Genomic DNA, 23,827 nt, shown 5'->3' on the forward strand with positions numbered 1-23,827 from the left:
GTTTACTAATAAATTTCACTTTTCTGTTGTGGTTTTATATAATTTCACTTTCAGCGCATGGAAGAAATAGAAATTGAGCCTCCGAACGTCTCCGTTCCCATTTCTGACCGATACCCTGAGGAAATAGAGAGAATTTCCTCGGCTGATTTAACATATGCAGCATTTTTTAGCCGTTACCTTCGACCAAACCATCCCGTGATAATCACATCAATCGCCAACAATTGGGAGTGCTACAACAAGTGGATCAACAGGACAGAAAATACACCTTCAACACTCGATGTAGCCTACTTGAAAGCAAGGCTCCCAAATGTTCCTGTGCCGGTCGCGGATTGCGAAAAGCAGTACTATAATTCTCACGAAAAAGTTGAGCTGCAGTTGCACGACTTCTTAAACAATTGGGCGTCCGTCGAAGATAAAGAAACTACACCAACAGGGCTGCGGACAAATCGAAGCCGATACTATCTCAAAGATTGGCACCTGCGAAGCAGTGTACCGGAATATTGCTTCTACCAAACGCCACCTTACTTTGCTTCCGATTGGCTTAACGAATATCTGGTGGAAAAGGGTATCGATGATTACCGATTCGTTTACATGGGCCCCAAGGGAACCTGGACCGGGTTTCACGCCGACGTGTTTGGATCCTACAGCTGGTCGGTGAACGTTTTCGGACAGAAACTCTGGTACCTTCTTCTGCCGGGTGAGGAACGAAAACTGCTGGACTCGCTGAACAATTTACCGTTTATGATCACAGAAAAATTGCTCCAAGAAGTAGATGTTAAATTCTACACTATCCGACAACAGCCGGGAGAAGCCATTTTTGTTCCTTCCGGGTGGTATCATCAGGTGCTGAATGTTGAGGACGCGATATCCGTTAATCACAACTGGTTCAACGGTTGTAACATTGGGTTGATCTGGAGTAACCTTTGCGATGCACTGCGAGATGTACGGCGTGAGATTGACGACTGTCGTGATATGGATAACTTTGAGGAACATTGCCAGTTAATGTTGAAAGCAAGCTTTGGAATGGACTTCCAAGATTTCCTGACCATTATCTTCTACATCTGTGATAAACGACTAGCAAGTATTCAACGTGGGACAAAAGATAGACAGTTTACTACGTACGAGCTAGGCAAGCGGCACGCGGAATTTGACTTGAAAGCCATCCAACGTCTTTTAACTGCTATAATGGAAGGAGATCATTTAGCTTTCTCTCCTAATCTATTCAGTAACGCTATGAACTGGCTGAACAAAGTGAAGTCAATTGAGATTTCTTTGCAATCATACGATACAGTATAAAAGAATACAATCTTATACCAAAAAACTCATGGAAATAAAGGATCTCAATGTGGATTTATCCCAACAATAAAAAACCGCAACCTTAATATTAGTTAACAAATCTCGTTTAGTTTGTCTCACAACTTTGGTTTGTTTGATAAAAGTAAAACACCATTATCATACAGTCGGAAAATTTCATCTCTTGCAATACCTATCTCTGCCAATATTTCCTCAGTCATTTCCAGCTCATGCTTCTCGCTGGCTAGAGCGCCGGAGATAGCAGGTGTGCGGCTTAATTTTGGCGCTGGCGTCGGAACCAACGCATCATCTTGAGCCTCTTCACGTTTTACGAAAACCTGACGTTCTCGATTATGTGTATATGAGTCAACTTCATCCAACTCCAGCACTGGAAAGACGCAGGCATCCTTCTCATCAAATATTTGCATCCATTCATCTCTAGTTTTGGATTTAAATTTGGTCTCAAACAGTTGTCTTCTTTGTTTATCGTCTTCGAACTGTGGCAAATCGGGATCCAGTCCGAGCCCCTCAAGCAGCTGTCGATAGAAACGATTCTCTATGGCACCAACGGATAGAAATTTGTTATCCTTTGTCTCGTACGTATCGTAAAAGTGAGCTCCACCATCTAGGACATTTTCCCCTCGTGGGTTGCCCCAAACCGGAAGGTTACGGGACCGAAACAACCAACTTCCTACGTATGCCGCTCCTTCAACCATTGCATGGTCGACAATCTGTCCCTTACCCGATCGATGCCTTTCCACCACGGCGGCTAGAATTCCGAAAGCGCACATTAGACCACCGCCGGCGAAATCCGCCACCAAGTTTATCGGTGGCGTTGGCTTCTGTGATTTCTGTCCGAGCATTGAAAGTACTCCAGAAATGGCCACATAGTTTATATCATGCCCAGCACGGGGGGCATGGGAACCCGTTTGACCGAACCCGGTTAGTCGAGCGTAGATTAGGCGTGGATTATCCTGCAGGAGGATCGATGGGCCGAGTCCAAATTTTTCCATCACACCCGGACGAAACGGCTCAATCAACACGTCCGATCGACGACACAACGAACGGACCATTTCGATAGCTTTATGTTTCTTCAAATTCAGCGCCAACGAACGTTTCCCACCTTGTAACACATCCAGAGCATTCCGTGGAGTCTGCAATCAAACAAACCCGATAACTGTTTATCTTTCCCATCACGTTGGACATTGTAGAAATTGACTATCTACCATATCAATCCGCGTTACTGTCGCTCCGAAATCGGCCAACAGCATTCCGCAGAGAGGACCTGGGGCCAGTCCGGCGAATTCAATCACATTTAATCCTTTTAATGCCATAACACACAGTTCGTTTTCCTCTTAGAACCATTAAAATTCAACGAATGAACTTTGGAGCATGTTTACGATTGTATGCCAAAGGTGTTTGAGTCTATCAGGTTAAACATAGAAAAAATTAGAGAAATGATTTAATAACAACATATGTTTTGTTAATCTCATTGAGATTTACTTTCGCAGCATCGGATCACATTATTCAACGTTGAATAATGTGGGAAAATATCAAAAAGTGATAGTTTAAATTGAAGAAAAAGATTCCTTATTCACCACTCTTTGAGTTGACCGTTTCGATTCACAGAACAAGGTTCTTAAGCTAAGTTGTGCGGACGGTTGTACCTTTGCTGTAATAACCTGCATTAATTAAAGCTACCATTGAAAGAGTGAGATAGCGAAGGAAAAATTCCAATCGTGCATGTCTGTCTCGCTCTGCGCGTCTCTGACGTTGAGTTTCATTCCGCTGTTGATCCAATTTTAGTTCCATTATTATTTACGTTTATTTCAGTTTGCTGTTTAGTTTAGTTCGTTTATTGGTGGACTTTTTGTTTAGTTCGATGTGCCCGTATTAGAAATTATGTTTGAGGACCGTTTCGGACGCGCTAACAACATGTAATTGGTGAAGTAAGCCGCCCAATGCAGAAGTTTTCACAATGAATGTTCATTAGCTGTTGGAACATCGTGTCTTCTTTCTGTCAAGCATCGGGGGGAGAGTAGTTAAAGTGCTGACCCTCATCGCTTGAAGGAGCTGTTGGCTCATAAAAGTGTTAATAACTCCTCGTAATGCGAAGAAAGCGCTGTGGAACGGGAAATTTGCGGATGCAGATACGTTTTCGTGCATAATTCTGCCTCGGATGCATCGCGCTCGTGTCCACATCATCCTCACCATTATCAGCTAGTTTGTGTGTTTTTATGTGGTGTATGCTACTACTATACAGTTCATATTGATACACTTGATGCTTACTTTTCGCAACAAGGGCGCGCAGATTACGAAGTGAAACAAACAACAAGAAAATAAGCCTCATCCCATCGAACCTGAGCACTGCGCGCACGAATAACACCAACAAGAGCAGCATCGAATTGCAACGGTTCAAAGCACCGCTGGCTACGATCATAATGTGTACGGTTACGGTGAAAGGGCACACATTTCTCTGAAAAAGTGATAAAATATCGTTGTAACACGAACGTTTTTCGTCTATTTTTAGGGCAACAGCGAAAACATGTGTGAAGTGAAGATGCACCGTGTCGCGATCATTGTATTGATGCAGTTCCAGTATGTGGGTTATCGATGCACGAAAGCAACAGGCCCATGCCAAACCCAGATGGTGGGAATTTACCAATGAAAGATGTATGATTCAACCATGTTGTGCTGCTTCTGCTGCTGCTGTAGGACCGAGTCTGCCGTGCTGAACACCATGCATTGGTGGTGACGGTGATGAATCGGATGCGCCAATGGATGAATCACGATCTCGGAGCCGCAAAACAACGAACATACTAATAAGCGAAGGCTTTCTTAGCGTTGCTTTCTTCATACTGTAGAAGACAAACGCGATAAGACACAAGGCAAAGGTGTGCACACAGAGATTATTCTGCAATACTTGTGCGGGAAATACAACGGCACTAGTATCAAAACGAAGAAAAAAAAAGAAGAAACTGCGGCTCAGATTACGCGCAGCCCAGTTTAAATTTCGTCGCCCCGTGCGAAACAGTTCGCTTCGGTGGTGATAAGGTGCGGTCGGCTGTGGTGAACAATAATGGGCGATGCGAAAGTGAAACAACAGCCCTTTTACGGCGCACAATCGCATCATCACCATCACCACCATCATCTGCACGATCCATCTGCTTCCGGAACGGTCTTAAAGAGTACGGGTGGTACAGCATCGACAGCTCCAACCATGACGACGATGGCGGTGTTGGATTCAAAGCACGCCAACAGTGCCCTCATGGGCGGTGGAAGCCCGCAGCAATCGACCGGCAAGGAGTCAACAATGGCGGCTACCAATGCGGCAGGAAAAGACAAAAGTCCCGCTAGCTTAAAATACGAGCAGCTTAAACTGCGCAAACAGGAACTAGAGAAGCGGCTGAATGAAAAGTATAGTCAACTACAGCAGATCAAGCGCGAGGAAGCGCAGCTCATTGGAATGTACCCGAGCGATTTCAGCTGCGGAATCGGACCAGCCGGTTCGGGCGAGAACGGTACAGGTGCAAATGGTGGAACGAATGGCAACGGGACGGCACCGACATTGCGAAGAAAGATTGGTACCAGCTTCAAGCTGCCGGAAAACCTGCTAAACAACAAAGAGGATGATATCAACAAGCTGTTGCTAGAAAAGCAGATACAGCAGCAAATTTCCGAAGCATCCCTACGGCTTGCGAACGATAGTAGCCAGCCGAAATCCGTCCGTCGCACACATAAACAAAACTATGAAATGGCCCAGCAAAAGTTGCTGGCAATAAATCAAAACTTAAGTGTGCTCAAAAAACGACAACAGCAAAAAGAACAACAGCAACAACAGCAGCAGCAGCAACAACAGCAGCAACAACAACTGCAACAACAATCGCCGGAACATAAACCAACGGCCAGGGATGACATTGATCTCCATAAAACGGCCCAGGTAAATCGGTTCCGATCGAACAGCAACAGCAGCAGTATGCTTATGCATTTATCCGAGCGACGAAACTCGGTGAAATCAAACACCTCCTCTAACGCATCTGGGAGTATCGCCGGCCATCATCATCTGTATCAGCATCAGCAGCATATGTTACAGGTACAGATCCCCGCTGGACACTACCATGTACAGCATCAGCAGCAGAACCCGCAGATATCCCCGTACTCGATACACAGTGGAATCATTCCGTCCGGTTCGCAAAGCATGACCCAGGCTGCATCGGCTGCCATGATTTCACAACTGAGCATGCTGCGACACCGCGCACGAACCGACAGTTTCCCCGGCATTGCCACAAACTATGACACCACATCAACGACTGGTTCGGCTGGTGGAGAGCAGAGTTTGAAAATGTCACCATTAAGCGGAAGCGGAAGCATCACCAGTGGAGGCAACATCAGTCATCAGCAGCTCCAGCATCATCACCATCACCATCAGATGGGGCCGGGCCCTGCGCGGATGAATCGATTGGTGCAGCAGCAGATCGGAGTGAATTACAGTCCTCCACCGCCTCCATCGGCCGGCGCAACGATGGGTAACATGCCAGGATACGTTCTCTCGCCGACCAACACACCCGGTAACGGAGCGCAAGCATTTGTTTACGACGCCAAAGTGATATCGAGACTCCAGGCCAATGCTGGTGGCATGGCAGGAAATACTAACATTCTTCATTCGCCTCAAGGAACAGCAACGGGCTCTTCGTCATCGTATCTGGTGAACGATCAAAACTATTGTCCCAACGTAATGGTATCGGCCACACCAACAGGTTCTGGTGCCGGCTTTGAGCACGGATCGCACGAAACGCTGACAGTGCCATCCAGTGGTGGCTTGGGAGGCTACTGGATGACGTTGGAGAGCGGTGAAAAGGTCTGGTGTTCCGTTGACAGCCGTCAGTTTTCCAGCCTCGACCGAAAGCAGCAAGGTGTGCATGGGGGAAGCATGAAGCTGTCCAGAACGAGCACGAAGCTGAGCGATCGGGTGAAGCCATCGGGCCAGTTTACCGTGGGGACGGCCGTAAAATCGTCTTCGTTGGGCAACTTTCAGGAAGCGATCGGAAAATCTTCCTCGTTAGATGACAACGAGATGATCTCCGTACAGCCAGATGCGATCTCCGTCACCTCCGGTTCGAGTGAGCACAAGAAGAGGGAGAAAGTGTGGCGTGAAACGTCACTCGATAGCCCGGTGGTAAAACATAAGACGCTTCCACCGGTTCCACCTTCACACGTGGGGCAAATGTCACCTTCGTCAACGGGAAGTGGACACTTTCCACAGTCTCCTCCGTACATGCAGCCGGCACTGTTAGGCACTCATTCCTCCACTGCTCCCTTGCACATCAATACGAACGTTCAGGGTTATGGTGGGCCTTGCTCACCGCTACTCTTATCCCCACAGCAGATGCGTTACTATCAGCAGCGACAGCAGCAACTCTTAGAGCAACAGCGGGCACGTATTAAACATCAGCAGCTCCAACAGCAGCACCATCAGCAACATATGCAGCAGCAACAACAGCGGCTAATGTTGGAAGAACAGCAGCAACATATGAACAGTTCATCTTTGAGACAAAGAGAAGTGACCTCAGGAGGCAGTCTGCAATCTGGCTTAACTACGGTAGCTGCGGAAGCTTACAATCCTTATCATTATCAGCAGCAGCAACAGCAGCAACAGTTGCAACCGGTTCCCCCTCCATATCATTCTCGTCATCAACACCCGCCTCCGCCTCCGTTACCACCACCGAATCAGCATCATTACCATCATTCCCACCAGCAACAGCTACAGAGTCGACTAGAAAATTCACCGCCAGCACCTCCGCAACACCTCGATCTCTTGCCGCAATCGTACGCCCAACAATCGTTTCCCGACCGAAGCATCCCGCCGCATCTTTCACCTTCCTCGTCGCATCATCGTATGGGACCGGCAGCTCAGGACGGCGGCGGTTACTATCCTCATCGGGGGCAACTGTCCTCACGGCACCCGGATCTGGTCATCTCGCCGACGCTCTCCCAGTCGTCCTCGCACACACTCACCTCGGCGACGGCCGTAGTGCAGGCACTTCCGGTCGTTGGAGGAGGGCTGGAGGAGAACGGTACGATCTCACCGACGCCCTCGATGGCCGCGGGTGTTGGCGGCGGACAAGTGCCGTCGGACATTCAGCTGGAATCGCCGAAAAATATGACCGTCGTGCAGCAGGGTAAAATTATGCCCTACAAGGAGGTAACGAAACCGTTCGAGATGTCCGACTTCTACAAATACTCCACCAAGTATCGACAAAAGCAACAGCAGCAACAGCAGCAGCAGCAACAACAGCAAGAACACCAAGAGGCAGGAGGCTACAGCCCGAAGGAAAATGATCTGGAAACGAACGGATCCAACTCCGGGAGCGCGGGTGGTGATGGCATACATAAAGGTATCTATCAGCCACCGAATCGGTCCATTTGCCAACCGATAGCTAACAACTACAACTAGGCAGACACACAGAGTCTTGAGATGTAGGAGGGGTAGAAAGAAAGGCATCCACAAACGTAAGTCAAAGATTTCAATGTTATATCGTGCGAAGTTTGTCTTTTTATTTTCATCTTCATCAATCGATCGATAGCGTTTGTTTGTTCCTTATTCCGCTCTCTGATCAATCGCTCGAAGATTGATCGTGTAGCTGAAGGGTGTGTTGCAAATGGGTAAGGGACAGGCGTTGATTAAGCTAGAAACTGTTGTACCTGTTGCGTGAAATCGTTTCCTCACTTGATGGAATTTTGTTTTATTGATAACGGAAGGCATAAGATAAGGAGTTTGTTTGTTTGATTGTAGTTAAAATCTATCGCTTTCGCCGCAATACCTGTCTGGCCATGTTTTTTTTTATCGCAAACGGTTCACACACATACAAATTTTTGATAAGTTTTATGCGATTCTTTCTCTTTCCCAGGCATGGGTTTGGGTTTACAATCAATGTTCTATCGTCTCCTCTAGCCTTGCGATAGATGCAAGCCAATGTAGGATGAATTAAAGAATAATAAATTTCGAAGAGAACTGTTCAAGAACGTATCGACCCTAGTGCTTCACAACGGATCAATTTATGGTAGCAGAAAAGAAATGGTTATTTTTTTCTTTTTACGTTTTTTCTGTGTACTACAAAAAACAATCCCAGCATGTTCATTGCACAACCCTTTCTTGATGTTCATATATTAGCCACAATGTGGCCAGGATAGGACACACAAAGCTACGTCCGAACAGAACTGATTACTCAGTTAACGCGCATCATCAGGCTAAAATATAAGAAAAATGGTGGATACAGTGTAGACTCTAGTACATACCAAATGGAGGGAACGAACAAAATGATAAATTGAAAAAACATCCAATCCAACAACTAACCCCAATAGGGGAAATAACAACAAAAAAATGTCTGGTTTGTCGTTAGCTTAATTTTGTTGAATACCATTCCTCACACAATGGCGTATCCTCGAACACAAGACTTATGAGTGAAGCATTTCTACCGTAACCATAGTTTATCAACTTTCATTGATGAATGAGAATCGTCGACGCTATTGAAAAGATATTGAACCAATATGATGGTTAGAATGATACTTATTTTATAAACATGTTTGGAATTGTCATTTAGTAAGCTTAATCAATAAAACAGCGCATAGCTTACGGTCTATGATAGTAAAAGGTTTACGGGCAAATAGGCTGATTTATTAAAGTAATTCTGAAAGCTTAGATTCTACATTTTACCGATTTATGTTTGTATTGTTTAAGTAGAGTACGAAAAATCATTAATTTGTCATATAAGCTGTAAAAAAGGAAACACATCATCTGCATCATATTTACCTTCCGACTGAAGATACTCGTGTACCACGTGTAGCATAGTGGCTACATTGCCCTTGTTAAAATGTTTAAAAAATTGAAAAAGGACTCTATTGTACCTTAGCCTTATAGTTTGTACCAATAAAAGTGCATGTTAAGTCTTAGACAATAAGTTGGGGTGATAAAACGTATAACCGGCAATCGACAAGTTGATACATATTTTTCGACATGTTAGTTATTGTATGTGAAAAATGCAGGATTGTTTGCAAATATACAAAAAATTTGTACAAAGCTTGTTTTTAGTGGAAAGAAAAAAAACGGAAACAACGTTCTGTAAGTGAAAATTATGAAGTTACGAGGTAAGGTAACATAAAGAATGATTTATTTCCCCCATTTGACTGGCTTGCCCTCTAAGGGTTGATTGTCTTTCTTCCAAAATTGCAAATCGGGTGTCCGTGGTGAACCGGGAATATGACCTTGCAAACGCCAGCAGTTCTTCGCGCGAGGGTCACTGAATCGGTAACCATATTATACACGACCGAGATTGTGTCGCTACACGGATGTGGGTGAGTTGGTGCACACGATGCAAATGTGTCCGTGATACCGGGGTGCGATGTGTAGCGTAAAAGAGAAAGAGGAACAGGTGCGGGGCGTCAGAGAAGCGGTTGTAAGGGAGATTTTGGAAAACAACAACATAGCGCATAGGAGGAACGGGTGGGAAAGAGGGAAAGGGCAAACAACAACTCATGCCAGCAGCTCGGATAATGTCATTCCTGTGTCATTCGCGTGTGTAGGAAGCTCATCTCTGCCTCTGATATGTGCTTTCCGTACCTGTTGTGAAAATATCGTGGCGCAGGTGAGCGTTCGCAGGACTCTGTGGTCCAGTGTGGAATGCTTTCATTGAAAAAGTATAGTTAAGCCACCTTCTGCAAAGGCTAGCGCTTGCAGGTTGTTGGTGTTTCGACAGCGCACAACGATGTCAAGTGCAACTTTCTAGGTTGGTACACGAAACGAGTGCGGAGAAAGCAAAAACCTTGGTGGACATGCAGTGGCAGATCGATCAATTGTTTTGCCGTGAATATCTACGCAAACGGTGTCGGAAGCAGCAGTACGACAAGCAACAGCTAATGAAGTGGCCTTAACTCCACGACGTCTACGCAATAGTACGACAAACAACTATGAATACAATCGTCTAAACCAGTAGTGTATAGTACCAACAACTTCGTGTGCAAAGTGTCGTTCATAGGGTGTTTTGTACTTTCCTGTTTTGTTTTTAAATTTTATACTTGTTTATTCTCTTGTCAGAACAGTATGACTTTGTACCGTGTTCAATTGATTATGTTTTAGTCATCTGCAAATCAACTTCTTTTGCATGCTGTACGCTCTAGCATGGAAAACAGAGTCACACTCGGTGTTGTAATCGATATTACTATTTAGTTAGGTTTGTGTCGATTCCGCTGCGCGGCTATCGATAGAATCTTTTCTTTTCCGGGGACAACCGTTTCGGGTTGCCGGATGCCAGTGTTTATTGAACTGCCTATAATTTGATTTTGTAAGTGCATAACTCCTACATCATTAACGCATGAGCCACTTTTGGCACCACAAGATTACCTTTTCTGTCGACTGTGTTTTTTTTCTGCTCGCTTCACTATAATGTTTTTGCCTTTTTGATTTGGGTGTTCGTGTCATGCATTTTCGATTCATCGCGAACGTTTGATAATAGCTTTAAACGGATTGTACTGGAATACAAATGTGCGTTCGCGATGCCCATTGTTACCATCTTCCATCTCGATAGTTTCCCTTTTTCATCATGTGCTCTCGCGTGTTTTCTCCATTCATCGAAGCGGAAAAGTGTATCCAAACTTTGTGGCCCAAATGACCTTCACGCGTTCCGCCAAGTCTCCGCATACAAAAAGCAGTGTGTCGTGTAAAACTCGACCAGCTTAGGGATTCAACCCCCCGATGCGCACATTTATGGAATGGGGCTGAAAAATACCATCCCCAAGGCGGCGCTTGTGAGTCACCTTATGTAAAAGGGTCCGCACATCGCACCGTGTGTAATGTCGTAAGTTGTCACCATGCATCGAGAGCTTGCCGATCCGCGCAAAGATGCGAGCGCATGATATCAAACCCGCGAACGGGTTTTGCTGACCACGCGAGCACATTTACACTCACAACATTGTTATCGCATTTGCGGGAAATCGACTATGATGTGGCAAGGGAAACGAGAGACACCCTTGTGTTTTTTTTATTCCAAAGGAGTTTTACTACTGCCTTATCAAGACAGTTCATCCGATCGGTCGAAACCGAACTGTGATTTTTTGACAAAAATGTTCACAATTCCAACAAGTTGTTTGCTGCATCGTTTTTGGTTAACTAAGTTCAATTTAACCGACTGGAAGTCTTTAATTTATATATATCGCAAAACGTTCAACATAGGATACCATGATCGCTATGGGAACGTGATGATAGCCATCTTTGGATAGCAATGAAAAGTTTTTACAAACATCACCACCTTGTATTGTAAGCTTGCTCAATAATCCAGAATCGCATCTCGTTTCCGCAAAATTCCAAAATCACTTCTCTAGCGCCCACCGGCGGCTGCAGATTGCGTCAGTTCGAAAGTCCACGTTTATTCCTATATTGTTTTACATTTTTAGGTAAAGTTTTTACGGTGCTACCAAATAGTCGAAGCTGTGATCGATGAATGAAGCGTCGGAGCGAGAAAATAGCGAGTTCCTTGGCAAGAAGGCGCCCTGGCACATACACCTTTATCCAATGCCAACCCATTGGCTCCTTTAAGCAGTGCGCCAAACGCAACAACGCCCTCCAAGGAGAGAACGCGGACAGCTGTGATACATTGCTTTAAGTTTCGGTTTGGATCAAAGCGATCGGCCCTTACAAAATGTCTACAAAAAATGTCTATGCCATCAGTATTGAGCGCTTTCAGGCGAAGGCGATTAAAGGATCCATCGGGTCTACGAGTGTGGGAGCGGGAGTAGGAGGAGGAGGCGGTATCGATAGTAGTTCCAGCAGCCTCTTGTCCGGCGTCGAAACAACCGCTGCCGGTTCCCCACTGTCAGACCTGCGAAACGATCATCAAATCGACATCGAACCCGGCATGACGCTACAGGTCGTGGAGGACGTGTCGAGCAAACTCGCGCTGATTAAGATCAAAGATTTTCATCGACACGATGGCGAACCGGCGGTGACCAGTACGAATGAGGATCGGATCTTTCAGTGTCAATCGATCCATCTACAGCGGATTCCGTCGGACATTTGGCCGTTCATGATAGCGATACTGGATCCGCAGGAACGGTGCGATTTTGCCAAACGCTCGAGACTGTTCGACTCGGTCAAGAACCTCAGCCAGGGTGATAATGTGAAAGTGAAATGGTTCTCCAACAATCGGAATATCACGTACGATTGTAGGGTACGCTACATTGGGCCCGTACCATTGCTCGGTCCAGGATACTACTTTGGCCTTCAGTTACTGGTAAACAGATTGATTCCGTCTTTTGCTACATTTTATTTATGCACACACTGTTACCACTCACCACTTACACGTGTCCTCTCCGTACTTTACGCAACACCACACCACACCACAAGAACATCCACAGCACAATCCACCATTCCAACATCCTCATTTGAGTAAAACTAATCTTGAAATAATCGGTTGTAGCTAAAGGGTAAACTATAAGGGCATGAAGCAGGGGAAAGCGTATGTACATCAAAATTGTCCATCTATCTCTGAATCGTATCACATCGGTTGGCACTAAATTGGGTTTGGTAGGTAGAAGTTATTTTTATCAAGTTTCGAGTGAACTATTTTCTTAGTTATATTAAACTCTGGTTTTTCATTCAATGAAATCATCTTTAATACCTTTTCTCTGGTGTGCACTAGCTTTAGCAATGTACAGAATAATAGCATAGTTCTCGTTTACAATTTGCATCCAATTGGCTTGAGATTGGCTTACGTTTGGTTCAAGAGTACAAAGGCAGGCAAAGGGGAGGAAACATGGCATTCAGATGAACGTTTGCTTAAATTATGTTTCTCATTGTTTCGACCTTTCTTTCCATGTGTCCATGAACAGAATCTAAACAATGGGGAGTCACCTCAGAAGGATGATATCGCGTTTGCTTTAAACTACATGGCCTGTGAACCCCGCGAGACACTGATCGTGGCAGCAAATTTTCTCGTATTCCCCGAGCAGGATTTTCTCCACCGCGGCAAGCAGCATCACTCGAGGCGCAATATACTTGGCAATTTTGTGAACAGTATCACACGGCGTGCTGGTGGGGATTCGAGCTCGAAAAGTGCGGCTCGCTCGGGAGGTAAATCGTCGGTAAATGGGGACTTTCAACCGTACACGCAACGATCGTACACACCAGATTTAACGACTAGCGGCACTGGAGGTGGTGCATCCAACCGAAAGTCAACCGACCTCGACGCCCTGTGCGATAGTTTCAGTTGTTTGCCGATGGATCCGACTGGCGCGAAAGCTATGCAACATAAGAAGATGGCAGCCTCGATTTCCAGTCCGAATCTGTCGAAACAGGACAGTAGCAGCAGCACCGGTAGTTCCGGCCGATACGTGCACAGCCATCCGGTGGAAAGTGTGATGATGCACAACCATGGCCAAAACCATTCACACCATCATCATCATCACCAGCATGCGGTGAACGATGAAGCGTACCGCAGTTCCGGCCGAAGTTCACAAAACAGCTCCAACAGCAGCACACTGAAGCATTCGAAGGCACGTACGTCGAAGTCCGGTCATCGCCCGACCGGGTCCAACACGTCCGTAAACAGTGGTGGTTTCCTTAGCCTCCCCGATCGCGATTTGGTGGTGATCGATCCGAGCGAGATCGATGAAGCAAACAAGAGTGCGGGTAATGTCATCTTGGTCAATCCTCCTCGATCGCCGGTTCTCAGTCCAACCGACAGCGGCGGTGTGGATCTGATGGATCTGCTCCACACCAGTAGCAGCTGGCCGGCGGAAGCCGGGGTCGTCGCGGATAGCCAAAACATAATGGACAAAAAAACGCAAACGCCATCATCGTTGTCCGCTGCATCGTATGGCAATGGGGGGCTGAATGTGGGCTACAACACTGGCAGCAGCAGTGCAAGCAGTAACAGCACGTCCAGTACCAGTCACTACAACCACAACGGTACGGCGACCGAACGAACTAACGGTCGTAGTAAATCCTTTAATCCGCTGGCACATTTTGGAAACTCGAAACCCGGCGAAGTCCCTCCGTTATCAACGACGAGGAAGGCGGCTCGCACGGCGGCAGTAGAAGCAAAACCAGCCACGGTGGACGTTGCAACAATGACGAGTAAGTAGTCCTGTAATTTTGTTCCCAATTTGCAGTTGCTAATTCAATTTAGGGTTTGTTTCTTCATATTTCCTATGCTACCCCTGGCATGCCAGGGATTGGCAAATTATGATTTTATGAGACACGGTTTTCACGGTTAGAGCTTGTGTATGGCCATTGGGAACTGGATGGGAAAATGTATCTAAAATGTTATCTATATAAACACATCTAGCGGTACACTTGAGAAATCTCTCCCTACTTTACACTTGAGAAATCTCTGCTACTTTTGCTCTATGTGCTAATCAAACCTTATCTAAGGTTGACCCCAAACACAAGATTGGAAAATATTATGGAGGATATTACTAACGGTTTGATTCAAATATTTAAACACGTTTTAGTTTTCGTAGATCGAGATAATGTCTGTTGTAAATGCTGTCCTGCGCAGTATATAGCTTACCACTCACAGGGCGAGCTCACTAAATCCGTGAAAACGCCGGTTCACGACGGAACAAAAAAAGAAAAAAGCTTTTTGGCCATACCACCGTAAACATAGTGCACTCAACGGTTTTTGGTCGTGCGCCGTTGTCGATGGACGATGTTTCTGCCTTAAAAATAGATCTCACCATCATCACCGCGTTGTTTCATGCTCCACCGCGTTGTACCACATTTAAATTCGGTCTGTGGATTAAGAAACGACGACGAGACGTTCGCAAGCATGTGGTTTGCAGTTCAGCATTTGGATTGCGTGTGGTTTGCAAAGAAAAGTGTGCTGTAGTCATCGGTGGTGCATTCGTTTTGCTCGGAACATTTAGAAATCATGCGGCAAACTGGAGGTTGATTGTGTCTCGACATGTGCACAGTGACTAAGCCATCCATGTAGCGTGTACTCGTCTCCACTTCACTGTTCCTAAGTGTTACCGTGCGTGTGTATACGTCTGTGGCCTAAACACATTTTGTGACCCGGAAGCGTTGCACTTGCAATGCGGAATGCGTTGAGCTAAAATTTGCTAACAGAAAAATGTTCTCTGAATTTCAAAAAGACGACATCAGTTCGGGTCAAATAATGCTGTTGCTTGAAGCAATGCGTTGAATAAGGAAATAAAGAAACTACTTCGTAGGCCCGTGACGGTCGTAACCAACATTAAAATAACTCATTCCCCACGAGCTGCTTCTTTAAAGGTTTAGGATTATGTACGTACAATGAAATTGTGTTTCTCAACGGGTCGAACAGTGCTGAGATCATTTAATCGATCCTTAGTTATTTGTCGAAGTCAAAAGTTGTCCTTTGTTCTGCCAAAAGACAAAGAGATTTAAAGAAGTGATCAGAAGATCGATCAGCGTACTTGGTCGCGTATCAAACAGCGTGTTACCGGCCGTGTACCTTTAGTAACTTGTATAAGAATATTCGTAATTCACCAAAAACAAGGACACAATCATGCTGCCGGAAGCCTATGATAAGGATTTGTTGGACGGGATCCCCACAACGGTGCTGGATTATTTTGAAGATTTTCGGGAAGATCTGGAACGACGATTCACGAGCGATGAGGAAGAAGGTTTGTTTCCCTACGATCCTGATGTTGGCCTTCTAGTCCCGAACTGCCCGTTTTTGGTGTGTTTTACTGTGTTTTGTTGAATTTTGAATATGCTAACGACTCAATTCGCGATGTTTTTTGCTTCTTAACCCCAAAGAAAGGAATGCACGCACTATCTAATTCGAAGTATTAAGAGCATAAGGTATAGACAGAATAACAAAGTCTACTTCGGTTGGAGAAGTTCTCCGAATTATATCGCATGTCATAATTACAAAAACAGCGTGCTAATACTGTCCAGTGTACATTCCGTAGCTAGCTCGTTGCGTTTGCGTTGCGAACTTGTGCAAAATGATTTTAACACGGATTTTCCAGTGGTTTACTAACGCCCGTGAAAGATTCCTACCAGCATTGTTTGGCTATTGGTCGTCGATGTATCGCACATCTCACCATTTCTTCCGTTATGTTTTATACGGCGTCCGTCCAGAAATCAACGCACCCGAAGGTTATGGCACATCCAACGGAGGTCATGGCGCGTCCTTTGGAGGACCTGCTGTCTCCCCATTGGGACGCGTGGGCGATAACGGATTCGATAATACTATACCTGGTGCCGGGTTGCTACCCCGAATCGGATCGATATCCCCGGAATCGGATGCTGGATGTGGTTCGTTGGCCCCATCGCCCATGCAGGAACTTCCGAACGATCCCTCACTCGGTCTGGGCTCGGTGGTGGAAGTGACACTCGATCCGTTGGATGCTACCGCCGGTTCGATGCATGCAAACGCAGGACCGGGAGAACCACTGTACCACGGTGTGATACGTTGGATTGGGCCCTTGCCAACCGGTGGCGGCGGTGGCAGCCACCGGAACGTAATGGTTGGTGTTGAGCTGGAAGAGGATCCAAATCATCCAACCATGGAACTCTCCAACGGAACCTTCGCTGGTAAAAGGTAAAAAAAAGGAGTTTTAGGGTTTGATATTTGGTCAAGCTGATTTTTTCTTTCATTCCATAAAGGCTTTTCAAGTGCCCGGCGAACCGTGCAATTTTTGTTCGTGAGGGCCAATGTAGTCACGATCGACGTTTCCAGGATATGCCGCCCATGTCTCCGAGCATTTCGCGAACGACGCAGGCTTCCTCCAGCGGCAGCAAGACCGATACCACCATGTTCGGAAAAGTGGAGTGTCCGGTTGTCAAGGGAAGGATACCACCGTTGAGTAAGTCATTGAAGAATTGAATAGCGCGCGATTACTTTGTTATTCATGTGCACACCTTTTTCATTGGTGCATTTATAGAAATTTTGAAGCTCGAAGATCTGAAACTAATCTGCGGCATGTTCAAGGGAATCCAGGGACATCACAACTCTTGCTACCTGGACGCAACGCTTTTTGCCATGTTCACTTTCACTAGTGTATTTGATTCGTTGCTGTTTCGCCCCAAGGAACCGGAGGTAAAAGATAAAAAAAACCCACGACAACATGATAAGTGGATAGTTAAAGTTACTTTTCAATTCCTAGGATAACCCCCAGTATGAGGAGGTTCAGCGTGTGCTGCTTGAAGAGATAGTAAATCCACTGCGCAAGAATCATTTCGTTCGCGCCGACCGAGTTCTGAAGCTGCGCGAGCTGCTTGATCAACTCAGTTCCGTGACTGGTTTGATGAGCGAGGAAAAGGATCCGGAAGAGTTCCTCAACAGTCTGCTTGCACAGATACTTCGTGCCGATCCATTTTTAAAGGTTTGTGGTTGACGATTTTTACTATGCTGTTCGTTGGACTGCTTCTAATAAGTAAATCCTTTTTGCAGTTGAGCTCCGGTTTGGACACTTTCTACTATCAACTGTTTGTGGAAAAAGATGAACGGCTGAACTTACCGTCGGTGCAACAGTTGTTTGAGCAAAGCTTTCTGGCGTCCAATATTAAGCTGAAGGAAGTCCCATCCTGCTTGATCATCCAGATGCCTCGGTTCGGCAAGAACTTCAAAATGTATCCACGCATCCTTCCGTCTCAGGTGCTCGACGTTACGGACATCATTGAAGATTGTACGTTTTGCTTTAATCTCTTCGTTGCCGACCCATTGCGTTGAGGAGTTAACCAGATTATGGGGTTTTCTTTTTCCATCCCCACAGCTCCCCGCCAATGCTGTGTGTGTGGTAAGGTGGCCGACTTTGAGTGTCGCGATTGTTTCGGCAAAATGCGCAACGAAGGTCTGGAGGAAACGGCTATTTGCAAGAACTGCATCGATAGCGTGCACCAGCACAACAAGCGGATCAATCACAAGCCAGTCCCTCTGACGGTGCCGCAGGACTTTATCCCGATGGCGGCGCATTGTGAGGTGCCCCGCCTCTACATGGAGCTGTTTGCTGTCGTGTGCATCGAGACATCGCACTACGTGGCGTTCGTGAAGGCTGCCTCCGGACAGGACGCTCCGTGGTGTTTCTTCGACTCGATGGCTGATAGAAATGGTAAGCAACATTCCCATTGAAACGACCGCTGGATGTTTGATTGGTTCAATTTTTTCGTTCGTCAGGCGAGCAAAATGGTCATAATATTCCAAAAATGGTTCCGGTACCGGATCTACCGCACTGGCTGACCGATGAAGGTTCGCGGGCACTGCACGAGGAAGCGGTCAACGATAAAATGTTACCTGAGCACGCCAAACGGCTGCTGTGCGATGCGTACATGTGCATGTACCAGAGCACCGACGTCATGATGTACCGATAATAAGTGGGTGGAGGAACGTTTTTGTTTCGACTCGTTTGCTTCCACCAGGTCCTTATAGTACAGGCGCGTAAAATAAAGCGATTAAACGAATCGATAGTGCTTCTTTCTTGTTTGCGTATATCTGAATTTCAAGAAAAAATAAGTAGACCTTGTTTCGGAAGGACAAAGGTTACATTGTGCAAAGCTTAGCTGGCTTTAGATGATCGACACTTAATTCATTCACTGATGGAATGTGTGAGAGCGCTGTAGGCCAATAGAAAAGTGAAAGCTGTAGGTCAGTAAAAAATAGGTACGTCCTTTGGGGAATGGTAGGGGAATTGGAATTGTTTCTCCACGGCGGAAGGATAAAGACAGCCTAAGCGTGATTGGTGACACACCGGAGCAAAGTACTAGGGGACACATTACGAAGACAATTGTTCGCAAATCGAGAGATTTTGGACAAACACAAAATACTAAAGAGAATATACTTATACAGATATATACATATATATATTATATATATTTATACATTATACAAAAGGCAAAAACAAGCATTAGAACAGAAGACAACATTGTTCGGCATAAGTTTTGGATTGTACTTCTAAAGTATAGATGAACAAAGTAGGCGAGTGTCGTGTGGAAAGCGATGATAGGATGAAGAAAATCCAATCTAAAGCACGCAAAAAAAACAAACCGGAAAGGACAGTGCACCCAAGCTGAGCAATGCCAACGAAATTTAAGGAGTAAGAAAGAATGGTTAAAACAAACTCTGTGAAACTTATTGCAATAATAGAAAAGTAAAGAACAAAGCACCAGATGCATATATTATGAATCGGAAGAACCAAAGCAAGCTGTTATTCGCAGGACACAGACACATTACTACTAGGCATGGCAAGCGTTTTAGAGTGAAACGTGTCTGTAATTTAACGTTATTTCGCTACGCTCTTCCCTATATGTTAGCCTTGAACGCAAGCTACCGCGAGTTTCCTATCGATCGCTCGGATGGGAACAGTTGAACTGTTTTGAGGAAACACTATAGGTATCATTGTTTTGTGCTTACCAATATTTCATTTGTAAATGGTATGATTATAAACCGTTAAGGACGGTTGGAAGACGAAAAAGAAAGTTGATGGGGGAAACCGAGGAATTTGAATCATTTCGGTAAAGGCGAAAACCAATACGGACAGTAGTTGTAGATTTCATGGAAGCTTCAAAGGTAGAACACCATCTTTCAGTTGCATATCTTAGGCGTAGAGTTGAAACTGACTCATGTGAAGATTAAAGTTGAGGATGTATACACCTTAAATGGTTCAGTAATAGTAGCTTATGAATGATCATTAAATTTATTCAATTTCGTTTGTGCTGCACCTTTACTTGGTCGTTATGACACGATCTCTGTTACCTGGTGTTCATCGCATTAAATGTGTGTAGCAAGCGTTTTCTGAACGTGTTGGAATACCGTTGGAAGCAAGCTTTAGATGTTTTGGAACATGTGCAAGAACAATGAAGAATTTTCACTTGTAGAATCTATATAGATTGCTATTTTTGTACGACGATTCTGAACGACGGGACAACCTATAAGACACACCCTTTAGTATCAAACAAACATAAGCAGTAGTCGAAGTTAGCGTTCGCTGGGCAGATATGGAACTTGTTGGACGTTGTTGAAGTTAAAGTTGACCTCACCGAGGTGTGTAGTAGGTTGCCCTAACGAGAGTGCTTCATCACGCGACATGTGCCACGGACACACTGCTGATGAAGACGAATCCTTTTTCCAGCCTTCATCTATAATTATCACAAAGCACTAGCATGAAAACACAAACACAAACTGAATGAACGATTTTCTTAAAAAAAAAAAAAACACACACAAACAATGGGTTTCTCAAGGTTTTCAAACGCCGCATATGACCGGAAGTGAGAAATCGTTGTGAAGAATGACTGCGTGTTTTGACGGCGGCGGGGAGGAAAGGCTCGTATTTCAATCCTTCATTCGTGATGTTCACCAATGGAACTCGTCTATTTAGAGCGATTGTTCTGGTAGTGAGAAATACAAAAAAGAAAGAGGTAAGGTGGAAAATTGCATACGCTTACTAATGAGCGAACGGGCATACGTTACCTAAAGTACTTAAGAGCAACAGTTTGTCGCAGTTAAAACGGAAGGCGAATAATGTAGTACAACGGAAAATTGCAATGGCTATTGTACACGATGGCAACACTAATTTGTAACTATACACTATTAAAACTACGGAATCATACTACCTTAACCACTTTCTTATTGCTACCCTCTGATACCTGAACACTACTTGACACGGGACGGGAGAACACACGTGCTTCGTGAATTCAAACGACGGATTCAAACAGAGACAATTTTCAAAGTACACAGCAACTATAAATGGACGAATTGGAGAAAAATAAGGAAACGTCTGGAGCATTCGAAAGGCATCGTTTACCGGTTGGTACTGACCAACTCCCTTCGTTCGCGTATCCTAGCGACCATCGTTACAATGAACCTAAGGCGTGTAGAAGTGAAAAATAGTACCACAACTTTTCCCGTAGATTGAAGAGACAGCCATTTGTTTGATGTTTCACGCATCGTCGGGAACATAAGTCACAACGTAGATCGCGATTAGAGAGGGGGGGAAACATTTAAGCGGCCAAAACACACAGAATCCTGCGCGGAACGGAAACCAAGAGGATGTTGCGGTTAAGCTGTGAAGAGTTCAATAAAACCGAATGAAAACTAAGTTCAAAGAGTTCCAGTTGTCGATTTCTTTCTTATGCTGCTTCTACTTGCTTATGATACCCCACAACTCGGTAGACTTTTTTGTGTTGTCTGTTTTATTACTTTTTTTTACATTTTCAAACATTTTTTTCCATACCCCTGTGTTCGGTTTTAAATCTTACGTTTTGTTATTTCACATTGCCTAGATTACACTGTTTTAAAATAGTGATAAAGTAATGCACTTTGCGCATTTCTTCTGCTTGTATTCCACCGCTTTTCTGCGGTGGCCAGCAACCCACTTTTGCGCAAGCGTGCAACAAGGACGAATGCCATTTTTCACTCTGCGAAACATCTTCGGCGGAAACTCCTTCGCGAATTGTGTAAAATACTTAAACGGGAGAGAAAGAGGGAGAGGTCATCGAAAGGGTAGAAAAAAGGTTATTGACCTCTGGGTGCGCGTATGTGTTGCTGTTGCCTAAGTTCTATTGGCTTCCTCCCCCTTAACTTGGGTGTTGTGTGTATATATATATATGAATATATTGATTTCTTTTAATATTTAATTTAACCATTCTTCATTCGGCTTCGCATAAGCCCTTGCCTACCATTTCCTCTTCACGTTTTATTTTTGTTTGTCATTCCAATGGTCTTAAAAAACACATTTCACCACATCCCCTTTTTCCCAATTCACGGTGTCAATATATTGGGCCTTTTGCTTGCGCTTCTGTGCTTTGTATGAAATTCAAATTTGCCCGACCCAAAAAATCACTCCCTGAAGGTTTTACGTAATCTTATCAGGAAGATTACCGGGGGGAAAAAAGGATTTGAGCAGGAGGAGACAGGCGAGCGACAAATTCACCTGTGCCTGTGTGAGATTAATTTCATTTTCAACATTCAACGGCGACTTCTTATCAGTTGTTTAGCATAATTCCGTGCAACCCCTTGGCTCCAGCCGTGTTGGAGTTGTTTGATGCTCGGTAGAGTTGTGTGTAATCATCTTCCCGATCCCACAGGCTGCTTTTACTGATAACCGCAAACCCATGTTTTGTCTGTTTATAAATAAAACCCGCATCGTGTGATGTTGAGCCATCCCTTCTTTTTCACTTTGGCTCGCGGGTACAACTCGATCGTACAACTAAACGAGATCATGTTTGACGTCCATCCATGAGAGCGGAAGGAAGCCAAATTACATGAGTTTGACAGAAATTACACCTGAATTTGCATCCTAATCTACCGTCGCGGAACCGTTGTCGTCGTTCGAGCCGGGGAATGATCATCATTCCATTTCTCGCTGTGTTCGCGGTGTGTAAGCTATGTCCCCCCCGGTGTAGTCTAAAGCTACTTATCACATTTCGTGTAATTTGTACTTCAGCATGTAATGAAGATCATGACGACAAGGTTCGGCGTGGCAGACAGTTTCCCGCACGGACATACCCGGATGCAAATACAAACGAACCTCGCCTGCTGCGATTGAACTAATTGAAGTCGCATTCGTTTTTTTGATGTCGCTTAGCCTTCGCTTGTTGTAGCAGTTGTAACAAAGGAAGAGACAGGCCAAAGCACAACAAGCAACCCTCATATCCACTCATGATAGTCGACCGGATGGATCTACTCTAATCCTTACGATGTTTGAAGAGCATATCCTCTACACGTGTCCATTATTTTCAGGAGCGACAACCACAATCTAATTCCACAGTAAGATGTAGAGAACTTGAGAAAATTTAACATATTCCGATGGCCCATGCGTCCATCACAACCAGGTTACGCTAATTTTACTAGACAGGATAGAAAGGGTAATTAAAAATTTACACGCCTAATATCACAAGATGGGTACAGTCAGTGAAATAGTTCTCACGTGCGGTCTCACACCACCGGACACAGGACCGTTGGTGGTGGACGGGAAAACGTATAGTAGCGCCAATGTCGCAAAGAACATCGATCGTGGTGTTACGATCGTTTTGCCACTCTAAAACGACATCAGACACAACATTAGACCCAACGTGGGATGAAGCCAAGTTAAACGATACCAACTTTCGCATAACGCTTTTGAACGTTTCTTGCACCTCAAACTTGTCAAATGATATTACCATGGCTGAATTGAACAATTCGCATTGCCGTAGTAATTTGAGATTACAAGTGTTGATTTGGTGTTCAAAAGGCGTTTGAAAGTTAACGTTAAGCGAAAATTGCTATCATTTAACTGGGGCTTAACAGTCTGTTCAACAAGAGAGTGATCGACCTAAACAGCAATCAGTATAATTCATATTGTGGGGTCTTAAATCCATTGTATTGTGTTTTGCTAATATTTATGCCCAAATAATGGGAACTTTTGATATTAACTTTATAATATAACTGACTTCGATAAACAGAGTAATAAGAAAAAAAAACATCAGTAAAAATTCAAATCAGCTATAAAAGCTGTCTAGTTGAAAAAAATTGGCAAGGTTGGATTGCAAGTAAATTGTACATTGGATGAGAAACTC

General features: G+C 44.8%; 4 protein-coding genes across 4 annotated transcripts; 3 read left to right on the forward strand and 1 right to left on the reverse strand.

The window, feature by feature from the left end:
* Positions 1-17: 17 nt before the first annotated feature.
* LOC131282996 (2-oxoglutarate and iron-dependent oxygenase JMJD4 homolog) lies at positions 18-1,386 on the forward strand. Its single transcript, XM_058312554.1, has one exon. It carries the CDS (start codon positions 58-60, stop codon positions 1,294-1,296), a length of 1,239 nt encoding a protein of 412 aa, XP_058168537.1. The 5' UTR covers positions 18-57; the 3' UTR covers positions 1,297-1,386.
* On the reverse strand, positions 1,325-2,627 carry LOC131282997 (alpha-methylacyl-CoA racemase). The gene is made up of 2 exons (XM_058312555.1): positions 2,520-2,627; positions 1,325-2,447 (listed from the first exon to the last, which is right to left on the reverse strand). Exons 1-2 carry the CDS (start codon positions 2,625-2,627, stop codon positions 1,413-1,415), a joined length of 1,143 nt encoding a protein of 380 aa, XP_058168538.1. The 3' UTR covers positions 1,325-1,412.
* A 1,483-nt stretch (positions 2,628-4,110) lies between these two features.
* Positions 4,111-9,322, forward strand: LOC131282970 (dual specificity protein kinase splA-like). The gene has a single exon (XM_058312525.1). It carries the CDS (start codon positions 4,373-4,375, stop codon positions 7,745-7,747), a length of 3,375 nt encoding a protein of 1,124 aa, XP_058168508.1. The 5' UTR covers positions 4,111-4,372; the 3' UTR covers positions 7,748-9,322.
* A 2,662-nt stretch (positions 9,323-11,984) lies between these two features.
* On the forward strand, positions 11,985-18,830 carry LOC131286121 (ubiquitin carboxyl-terminal hydrolase CYLD). Its single transcript, XM_058315012.1, has 9 exons — positions 11,985-12,575; positions 13,174-14,419; positions 16,415-16,877; positions 16,943-17,142; positions 17,221-17,375; positions 17,443-17,661; positions 17,730-17,964; positions 18,052-18,387; positions 18,453-18,830. The coding sequence occupies exons 1-9, from the start codon at positions 11,985-11,987 to the stop codon at positions 18,644-18,646; spliced, it is 3,639 nt and encodes a 1,212-aa protein (XP_058170995.1). The 3' UTR covers positions 18,647-18,830.
* The last annotated feature ends 4,997 nt before the right edge of the window (positions 18,831-23,827 follow it).

The sequence above is a fragment of the Anopheles ziemanni genome, chromosome 2 (assembly GCF_943734765.1).
Source record: "Anopheles ziemanni chromosome 2, idAnoZiCoDA_A2_x.2, whole genome shotgun sequence".
In the NCBI taxonomy this organism is placed as follows: Eukaryota; Metazoa; Arthropoda; class Insecta; order Diptera; family Culicidae; genus Anopheles; species Anopheles ziemanni.

Excerpts from the sequence above, each read along its gene's own strand:
- LOC131282996 (XM_058312554.1), top strand. The coding sequence starts at position 58 with ATGGAAGAAATAGAAATTGAGCCTCCGAACGTCTCCGTTCCCATTTCT.
- LOC131282997 (XM_058312555.1), bottom strand. The coding sequence starts at position 2,627 with ATGGCATTAAAAGGATTAAATGTGATTGAATTCGCCGGACTGGCCCCA. Across the intron at positions 2,448-2,519 it reads CAGTAACGCGGATTGATATG|ACTCCACGGAATGCTCTGGA; the intron begins GTAGATAGTCAA and ends GTTTGATTGCAG.
- LOC131282970 (XM_058312525.1), top strand. The coding sequence starts at position 4,373 with ATGGGCGATGCGAAAGTGAAACAACAGCCCTTTTACGGCGCACAATCG.
- LOC131286121 (XM_058315012.1), top strand. The coding sequence starts at position 11,985 with ATGTCTACAAAAAATGTCTATGCCATCAGTATTGAGCGCTTTCAGGCG. Across the intron at positions 12,576-13,173 it reads ACTTTGGCCTTCAGTTACTG|AATCTAAACAATGGGGAGTC; the intron begins GTAAACAGATTG and ends GTCCATGAACAG. Across the intron at positions 17,376-17,442 it reads TTCGCCCCAAGGAACCGGAG|GATAACCCCCAGTATGAGGA; the intron begins GTAAAAGATAAA and ends TTCAATTCCTAG.